This window comes from Ascaphus truei, chromosome 19, assembly GCF_040206685.1.
Source record: "Ascaphus truei isolate aAscTru1 chromosome 19, aAscTru1.hap1, whole genome shotgun sequence".
NCBI lineage: Eukaryota > Metazoa > Chordata > Amphibia > Anura > Ascaphidae > Ascaphus > Ascaphus truei.
Window position 1 is genome coordinate 32,348,770 of NC_134501.1, and position 10,885 is coordinate 32,359,654.

At 47.5% G+C, this 10,885-nt stretch overlaps 1 protein-coding gene across 1 annotated transcript in view; it reads left to right on the forward strand.

The window, feature by feature from the left end:
• LOC142470142 (chymotrypsin-like protease CTRL-1) overlaps positions 1–9,249 on the forward strand; it is a 36,994-nt gene extending 27,745 nt beyond the window's left edge. The window contains exon 7 of the mRNA XM_075577099.1: positions 8,926–9,249. Within this exon, the coding sequence (XP_075433214.1) occupies positions 8,926–9,090 (165 nt within the window). The 3' untranslated portion in view covers positions 9,091–9,249. The remainder of the gene's footprint in view (positions 1–8,925) is intronic.
• Positions 9,250–10,885: the final 1,636 nt, after the last annotated feature.

Below are 10,885 nucleotides of genomic sequence, written 5' to 3' on the forward strand. Positions count from 1 at the left end.
TATCCCTCACACCCCCCCCATGTATTTCTATCCCTCACACCCCCCCATGTATTTCTATCCCTCACACCCCCCCATGTATTTCTATCCCTCACACTCCCCCATGTATTTCTATCCCTCACACCCCCCCATGTATTTCTATCCCTCACACCCCCCCATGTTTTTCTATCCCTCACACTCCCCCCCCATGTATTTCTATCCCTCACACTCCCCGCCATGTATTTCTATCCCTCACACTCCCCCCCATGTATTTCTATCTCTCACACTCCCCCCATGTATTTCTATCCCTCACACTCCCCCCATGTATTTCTATCCCTCACACTCCCCCCATGTATTTCTATCCCTCAAACTCCCCCCCATGTATTTCTATCCCTCACACCCCCCCCCCCATGTATTTCTATCCCTCACACTCCCCCCATGTATTTCTATCCCTCACACTCCCCCATGTATTTCTATCCCTCACACTCCCCCATGTATTTCTATCCCTCACACTCCCCCATGTATTTGTACACCTCACACTTCCCCATGTATTTCTATCCCTCACACTTCCCCATGTATTTCTATCCCTCACACCCCCCATGTATTTCTCTCCCTCACACTCCCCCCATGTATTTCTATCCCTCACACTCCCCCCATGTATTTCTATCCCTCACACTCCCCCATGTATTTCTATCCCTCACACTCCCCCATGTATTTCTATCCCTCACACCCCCCCATGTATTTCTATCCCTCACACCCCCCCATGTTTTTCTATCCCTCACACTCCCCCCCCATGTATTTCTATCCCTCACACTCCCCGCCATGTATTTCTATCCCTCACACTCCCCCCCGTGTATTTCTATCTCTCACACTCCCCCCATGTATTTCTATCCCTCACACTCCCCCCCATGTATTTCTATCCCTCACACTCCCCCCCATGTATTTCTATCCCTCACACTCCCCCCCCCATGTATTTCTATCCCTCACACTCCCCCCCCATGTATTTCTATCCCTCACACTCCCGCCATGTATTTCTATCCCTCACACTCCCCCCCATGTATTTCTATCCCTCACACTCCCCCCCATGTATTTCTATCCCTCACACTCCCCCCATGTATTTCTATCCCTCACACTCCCCCCATGTATTTCTATCCCTCACACTCCCCCCATGTATTTCTATCCCTCACACTCCCCCCCATGTATTTCTATCCCTCACACTCCCCCCATGTATTTCTATCCCTCACACTCCCCCCATGTATTTCTATCCCTCAAACTCCCCCCCATGTATTTCTATCCCTCACACCCCCCCCCCCATGTATTTCTATCCCTCACACTCCCCCCATGTATTTCTATCCCTCACACTCCCCCCCCCATGTATTTCTATCCCTCACACTCCCCCCATGTATTTCTATCCCTCACACTCCCCCCATGTATTTCTATCCCTCACACTCCCCCCGTGTATTTCTATCCCTCACACTCCCCCCCATGTATTTCTATCCCTCACACCCCCCCCCATGTATTTCTATCCCTCACACCCCCCCATGTATTTCTATCCCTCACACCCCCCCATGTATTTCTATCCCTCACACTCCCCCATGTATTTCTATCCCTCACACCCCCCATGTATTTCTATCCCTCACACTCCCCCCCCATGTATTTCTATCCCTCACACTCCCCCCGTGTAGTTCTATCCCTCACACTCCCCCCCATGTATTTCTATCCCTCACACTCCCCCCCATGTATTTCTATCCCTCACACTCCCCCCATGTATTTCTATCCCTCACACTCCCCCCCCCCCATGTATTTCTATCCCTCACCCCCCCCATGTATTTCTATCCCTCACACTCCCCCATGTATTTCTATCCCTCACACTCCCCCATGTATTTCTATCCCTCACACTCCCCCCATGTATTTCTATACCTCACACTCCCCCCCCCATGTATTTCTATCCCTCACACCCCCCCCCCATGTTTTTCTATCCCTCACACTCCCCCCCCATGTATTTCTATCCCTCACACTCCCCGCCATGTATTTCTATCCCTCACACTCCCCCCATGTATTTCTATCCCTCACACTCCCCCCCATGTATTTCTATCCCTCACACTCCCCCCCCCCATGTATTTCTATCCCTCACACTCCCCCCCCATGTATTTCTATCCCTCACACTCCCCCCATGTATTTCTATCCCTCACACTCCCCCCCATGTATTTCTATCCCTCACACTCCCCCCATGTATTTCTATCCCTCACACTCCCCCCATGTATTTCTATCCCTCACACTCCCCCCCCCATGTATTTCTATCCCTCACACTCCCCCCATGTATTTATATCCCTCACACTCCCCCCGTGTATTTCTATCCGTCACACTCCCCCCGTATATTTCTATCCCTCACACTCCCCCCCATATATTTCTATCCCTCACACCCCCCCATGTATTTCTATCCCTCACACACCCCCATGTATTTCTATCCCTCACACTTCCCCCCATGTATTTCTATCCCTCACACTCCCCCCCAGGTATTTCTATCCCTCACACTCCCCCCCATGTATTTCTATCCCTCACCCCCCCCATGAATTTCTCTTCCTCCCTACCTCACACTTCCCCAACGTATTTTTCTCCACCCCTTGCATTCCCTCCATGTATTCCTCTCCCTCACACTATCCTCCATGTATTCCTCTCCCTCACACTCCCCCCCCACGTATTTCTCTCCCTCACATCCCCCCCTCATGAATTTCTCTCCCTCCCTCACACTCCCCTATGTATTTCTCTCCCCCACATCCCCACATGTATTTTTCTCCCTCCATCACACTGCCCTCATGTATTTCTCTCCCTTCCTTCACTCCCTCCTTCACACTCCCTCTATATTTATTTCTCCCTCCCTTACATCCCCCGTATATTTCTCTCCCTCCCTTACTCCTCCCCCCTTTTCTCACTCCCTTTTACTCTTCCTCTCTCCCTCACACAGCCCCACCCACACTCAATTCCCCCCTACCCTCACACCCAATTCCCCCCTACCCCCACACCCAATTCCCCCTACCCTCACACTCAATTCCCCCCTACCCTCACACTCAATGCCCCCCTACCCTCACCCTACCCTCACTCAATACCCCATACCCTCACACTCAATACCCCTACCCTCACACTCATTTCCCCCCTACCCTCACACTCAACTCCCCCCTACCATCACACACAATTCCGCACACGCACACACAGCTCCCCAAACACACATACACAACTCAACACACACACACCTCTGCACACACACACTGATCTTTCTGAGACATGCGAATGCGCCACAAGTAGTATTTTTACATATTGTACCATATTCTGTACGGGGGAGAGTTTTTGTCACTTTTATTACCCATCGTACCTTTTTTTAATGTCTAGTTAACAGCTTTGCTGTGCATAGCCAGCAACCAACCTTGCACTGATGAGACCCAAAAGGTTGAAACACCTGTCTGTGAATAGGGTTACTGGCTGTGCACTTCTTTAACCCATGCTGTGCTGAGAAGCTGTGAAATATGGCAGGCAGAAGATTATAGGGTCCATGTTAAAATGAGTGACACACTGTGCTCATTTGAATATCATTAACCAGAATCCTTGGCTGCAGTGGAAGAGGTTTGCTAAGAGATACTGAGGAAGGACAGGGTTGCAGACCACAAATTATATTTTTATTTACAGCACAAATGTACTATATTTTTAGGTGACAGGGTCAAATGTTTACTTTCTGCTAGACCGTGGTTCTAACTCTTTTTCAGCCGACGTACCGCATGGACTTCACGTACCCCCTTTCAATGGGGACTTAATTTATTTTGTCAAACTACATGTAATCGGCATTATAAAACGACAAGCATGAACGTAAAGGCATACTCCCAAATGACAAACAAATCCTGGCAGTGCTTCTTTGATATGATAAATCTATGGGTGAAGCCAAAATTCAACCCTTGAAAAAGAGTACAAAGTAAAAAAAAATTCAATGTGCATCTTAAGTGATCTCCCTGCACAGAGAGACGCTGCATCTCCCTGCACAGCTCTTACAGGCGATCTCCCTGCACAGAGAGCTGCATCTTCCTGCACAGCTCTTACAGACGAACTCCCTGCACTGAGAAGCTGCCTCTCCCTGCACAGCTCTTACAGGCGATCTCCATGCACACAGAGAGACTCCATCTCCCTGCACAGCTCTTACAGGTGATCTCCATGCACAAAGAGAGCTGCATCTCCCTGCACAGATCTTACAGGCGATATCCCTGCACAGAGAGAAGCTGCATCTCCCTGCACAACTCTTACAGGTGATCTCCATGCACAAAGAGAGCTGCATCTCCCTGCACAGCTCTTACAGGCGATATCCCTGCACAGAGAGAAGCTGCATCTCCCAGCACAGCTCTTACAGATGATCTCCTAGCACAGAGAGAAGCTGCATCTCCCTGCACAGCTCTTACAAGTGATCTCCCTGCACAGAGAGAGCTGCATCTCCCTGCACAACTTTTACACAGGATCTCCCTTTACAGAGAGAGCTGCATCTCCCTGCACTGCTCTTACAGGCGATTTCCCTGCGCAGAGAGAAGCTTCCTCTCCCTGCACAGCTCTTACAGGCGATCTCCCTGCGCAGAGAGAGCTGCGTCTCCCTGCACAGCTCTTACAGGCGATCTCCCTGCACAGCTCTTACAGGCGATTTCCCTGCGCAGAGAGAAGCTTCCTCTCCCTGCACAGCTCTTACAGGTGATCTCCCTGCGCAGAGAGAGCTGCGTCTCCCTGCACAGCTCTTACAGGCGATCTCCCTGCACAGCTCTTACAAGCGATCTCCCTGCACAGAGAGAGTTGCGTCTCCCGTCACAGAGAGAGCTGCGTCTCCCTGCACAGCTCTTACAGGTGATCTCCCTGCACAGAGAGAGCTGCATCTCCCTGCACAGCTCTTACAGGCGATCTCCCTGCGCAGAGAGAAGCTGCCTCTCCCTGCACAGCTCTTACAGGCGATCTCCCTGCGCAGAGAGAAGCTGCATCTCCCTGCACAGGTCTTACAGGTGAACTCCCTGCACAGAGGGAGCTGCATCTCCCTGCACAGCTCTTACAGGCGATCTCCCTGTGCAGAGAGAAGCTGCCTCTCCCTGCATAGCTCTTACAGGTTATCACGCTGTTTCATTTTTTTGTGCATAGTATTGAAACAGGGGGTCTCTGTAGCTGAACCGCATTCATTTCAGGTCCAGGAACCCCCTACTTTCTGAGGTACAGGCTGCTGTATGTGGTGCCGGTATCTCCTGCAAGTTTAAATGCCCCACGTGACCAGGATATTTAAATTTGCAGGAAATACCGGCACCACACGTACACCAGCCTGTACCTCGGGAACCAGTGGGTCCTCGGACCTGAAATGAATGCGGTTCAGCTTCGGAGACGTCTGTTTCAATACTATGTGCAAAAACAATACGCAGCGATCTTCATTACTTTAGTGGCTAATGGCTAAGGTAATGAAGGGGTTAAACTTCAGTACCTGGTTTGTTTGTGGTAGAAGGCTTGGGTGAAGAAAGTTGTTGCCACATGGTGGGTGGTGAGGCCTCCAGGGAGTGGTTAACCACTCACTCTTCTTTGCGGTTACAACCACTATGGTAATGAAAGTGTTAACCCACCCCCACAAGGCCTAACACCCACCTTGGGTCAACTACCCCATTTAGCCTCCCCCTCTACCACCAACAAACCCCCAACCCCAGGCAAGAATGGCCAAAAGGCCTATTAGCCAAATAGGGATAAGAGCGGTTTTGCCCATTTAAATATACAGTACTGCACATTGAACTAAAATACAATACAAATTACTATACAATCAAAAAAAAATATACAGTAACTATTTAATCCATTCATTGTAACTGTGGTTATCTATGCCTTCAACAGGGGTATAGATAGCCACATTGACAATCAATTGGCACATTAGTACCCACCCCCTCTACCCCCAGCAAACCCACCCAACACAGTAATGGGCAAAATACCTATTAGCCTGATCTAGCTAATAGCACTTAGCTCATTCAAAAATTATCAATAGCTAGAAACCCGATAGTAATTAAAAGTTGTACTTACCCATGCCAGGATGAAGGCCATCCTCAGCTTGAAGTACAGCATGATGTGCAGAAGTTCACAATCCTTTATGGCTTAGAAGGAGTAACCGGTGAATAGATCTTATCGTATTTTTTTTTCTTCTTTCTTCTCTTCTTTCTTGAACAGGTTCAGGAGATGTTGACACACCATCTTCTTCCTGTCAAATGAGATATGACAGGTTTTATATAAGATGTGACGTCACCTTAAAGGTAGAGATGTCCGACCAATCACGTACTATATGCTTTCCTCCCTTTAAAGGTGACATCACATCACCCAAAAAAAAGGAAGGCATCCCATGGTACTGTACATCCAACAATCATTTTGGTGGATGTACGATGTGATTCCCTCAAGTTTGGTAGAGAACTAATTCTATGCCAAACCTGATGCCTAGACACATGGTACATCCACCAATCGGATTCGTGGATGTACTATGTGTCTGTCAAATGTGACGTCACAGGCCTTATATGTGTATCAACATTTCCTGTACCTGTTGAAGAAAGAAGAGAAGAAAGAAGAAAAGAAAGAAGATAAGATCTATTGACCGGTGACTCCTCTTCAACAATGGAGGATCGTGGACTTCTGCGCATCATTCTGTACTTCAAGCTGAGGATCATTGCTTCATGGGTCGAGTTGATTGGAGCCGCAGTTGGATGAGGAAGATGAGCCTTCATCCCGTCAAGGTAAGAAACACATTGATTGATTATAGGTTGTGCATTGATTGCTAATGTTGCTCTCTGTGTCTTCATTGAGGGTAAAAGTAACTATAGCATAGCCTCCCCGCCGCTACTTCTTTTTCCTGGGCCCTTCCAGTGTCAGTCCTGTTAGGAGCAGGCAGTGGAGAGGTTAATTCCTTCTTTAGGTTCTGTATGTGTATTACAGACTTGGATACAATTCAGGTTTCCAAGGACAGGCCTAGCAACCACCAGAGAGTGTCAGCCTGAGAGATGGATACTGATTGGTTCATCCAAAAGCAGTGCTAGCCAATCAGTATTCAACCTGTTCTGATATGGGACAGGGTTCCAACCCCCTATCTCAGGTTATAAATTCTGACACTCTCCTAAATTCAGTGAGTTCTAGAAGAAGTTATGTCTGGAGTGTGATCCTGATCCCCTCCACTTGTGGAGTGAGGAGCCTCTTCCTCCATCCCACCACGGGATGGGAGGGAAGGGTAACAGGCCTGAAAGGGGCCAAATGCCTGAGTCAGGGCTCTGACCAGGAAAAGGGAGAAAGGAGAGAAAAGGGATTCATCTGTGTTGCTGTCTGATCATCTATCTGCAATAAAGCCAGTTGTACCCAGCATCATTGTCATTACTGTCTGCTGCCTGCTATGTAAAGGAAGATCAAGGTGTCAGCATGGCCCATCCTCTGTCCCTGCAGAGGACCTGTGTTGACTGAAGGCACTGCACCACTGAGAAATAAGGTAGCCGGCACCCCTGTTCTGGCTCTCCCCTTACCATCGCGGAACACTCAGCCCTCCTGTTCACCAACAGGTCACAGCCCAACACACCTAGAAGTAGCTGGAGAAAGCATACCCACCTCAATCTCACTTAGGGTAGGGGAAAAAGGGCTACATAACCACAATGACAATCAATGGATTTCTTGCCTAGTGTTTGTTTTTATTTTATTGCAATGTTGATATTTATTTATTTTTGTGTGTTTTTTTTGCTACACAAATGGGCAATTAACACTATTAGCCATATTTGGCTATTATGGCTTTTGCCCATTTGTGTGTGTGGTGAAGGGGGTAGAGGGGGAGGGTGGTGGTGGTAGTTGCCCTGGGTAGGGTGGTTAAGCCTCCCGGTTGGGAAATGGGAGGGGTTAACCCATTTATGACCATAGCGGTCACTACCTGCTAAGGTAAATAAGGGGTTACTGGCCAGTAGCTAGTTTTTTTATTTTAATGTTGGTACCAATGAAGACGCGGATGAGAATGAGGATGGCCTTCATTCTGGCAGGGGTAAGTACAACTTTTCTTTGCTATAAGGTGGCTGGCTATTGATTATTTTTGAATGGTCAAAAGCACTATTGGCTAAATCTGACTAATAGGGATTTTGCCCATTATTCTATGGGGAGGGGCTGGTTTGTAGGGTGCCCATTGATTGCCTATGTGGCTATCTTTGCCCTGTTAAGGGCATAGATAGCCACAGCGACAATCAATGGATTAAATGGCTAGCGTATTTTGTGATAGTATTGTTTTAGGTATTGTTTTTCCTTTTATTGCACTATGCAGAATTATACTGTATATTTGAATGGGAAAAAGTACTATTAGCCATATTTTGCTAATAGGGCTTTTGACTAGTCCTATGTGTAGTGTTGGTGGTAGAGGGGATGGGTGAGGGGGTAGTTGCTCCGTGGTGGTTGTTTAGGCTTGACGGGGGAGTGGGTATAGCTAGAGAGTTAACCCCTTTCTTACCTAAAAATCTATAAACTATACAGGCTGTTACTGTTATGCTACCCCAACTGGACCTGAATGACTGCTATACCAGTAGAGATAAGTCAGAGGGTGGTATCTCTCTTCTCCCCTGTATATAATCAACAGATAAACTATAAGGGGTTAACCCAAGTGGAGATGATTGACTATTATAGTAGTAGATAAGAGAATATTATAATAATAGCAAGTTACTGGCCAAAGTCAGATGAGGGTATATGTCTCTGTTCACATATATACTGTATATATCAGCACCATTGTAGCTTAATTAATAACCCCTATGTCTCTATATTACATTATCTGAAATGATCAAAGTTAGCTGCATGCAGGAAACCAGCTCAATCTTATTCAACCTGGACTATAATTCCCAGAGCAAAACATACTGTTCACCTGTGCAACAAATCACAATAGCCCCATTTGTTTTCTCTCCCCCTCCACAGGGTGATTCTGGTGGACCACTGGTTTGTCAGGTTGGAGGACCATGGCACCTTGTGGGCATCGTTTCCTGGGGATCTTCCTCCTGCAATATTGGGTTACCTGCTGTCTATTCAAGAGTGTCTTATGTACGCGAGTGGATTGATTCAATTATTGCGTCAAATAATTAAAGTTAGAAGCATCAAATGACAAGATAGCTCAAAGTTTTAGCTTTGTCATATATTATTACATATTTTCTGCTTATTACAGCTTTATATCATTCACTGGATACTGCGTTTCACAAAATGTTTAAAGTCATAAAATAATAAAAATAAAGCAATGAAAATGGCGCTTTGTTTTGCATCTTTTGTTGCAATGTATTGAGTAACACACAGAATACAGTCACCAGGGCCACTAACAGAAAGGGTAATCCAGATCCAGTGTGCTGGGCCAAGTGACGAGAGGGGGTATAGTCCAGACTGATCACATCCAATCTTCCAGCCCCTTCCCACTCAACAATCGGGCTAGTCCCGCTACTAAATAAAACACATGAGGTCCATGTAGTGGCTGGAACAGAGCCTCATTAATCTTGTCAGGGGGCCTGAGAATGAGTCAACATTCAATACCCTCATAAGACACTAGTGAGATAGTGACAGCATTGTTCTGTCCCAGAAGTCATTCATTTATAATGGTAAAGCATGGAATCAAATGCTGTCTCATGGTTTTATTCATTAATGCACTAGCCATGTTATGATCATCAAAGGTGCAGTCATTCCTCTGGCCAAAAGGTATGCTGATCCTTTAGCTCCTTTATTTTGCGTGATGTCACTGTGTAGTGCAAAGTGTCCTCCTCTCTCCTCCCCCTTCTTCTAACTGGTTCTCTGGCAAAAGAACATTTGACTCACATTAATTGTGCAATTCAGGTCCCCGGTTAAAGGGCAACTCGTAATGGCCAAAGGAACCAACAATGTTACATATTTCATTTTACCTTTAATTATTTTTTATATTTGATATTTACACTATCATGAGGTTACCTTCACATGGAGTGGGATGTATATATTAATGCTTACTATCTATTTTCTAATATTTCTCTTAATATTTTTATCTTTCATGCCAGAAAACTGTCCCACTAGGGGGCGTAGCTTGTAGCCGTGCAGAATGGCTGCTTAACTTCAGAACTCCATTTGCATACAGCAGATTAGCAGCTAACTGATTAAATAATTCATTTCAACCAATCTCAAAAATGGAGGAAAATATTCATTAATATAACATGAAATACCAGCAAAAATAATAATAATCATCAAGAACACACCCATTTCGTGAAGCAGAGAGACTCTGAAGCTGACCCAGCCTCCCCACATGGCCCACGGTAAGAGAAGGAGGAGCGGCTGTCACGGGAGACCAGGAAATGTAAACCTTTATACCGGGATCATATCAATGAGCAAAACCAAGGAGTAAAACAAATTGCATTTATTCCTTAGAAACAGACATACACACAATGAATTACAATATGCAGAAGAAAAGGGAGGAGGGGGGAAGGGGGAGAGGGGGAAGGGGGAGGGGGAGGAGGGAGAGGGGGGAAGGGGGAGGGAGAGGGGGGGAGGGAGAGGGGGGGAGGGGGAGGAGGGGGAGGGGGAGGGGGGGAGGAGGGGGAGGGGGAGGAGGGAGAGGGGGGGAGGGGGAGGAGGGAGAGGGGGGGAGGGGGAGGGGAAGGGGGGAGGGGAAGGGGGGGGATGGACAACAGGGGGGACAACAGGAGGGAGCAGCACCCCCCCCAAACCACAGCAGCACCCTCCCCCCCACACCCCACAGCAGCACTTACCTAGCATCTGCAACAGTTGATCTGTGCAGAGAAGCTGCGAGGGGGAGGAGAGCTCACGCAGCCTTTGCTGGGATGTCAGCTGTTTCTGAGTTCCTCGGCCAGGGATCAGCTCCCTTCAATCCTCCCCCACAGTAACAGAGATACAGACAGGGAGAGGGGGGGCT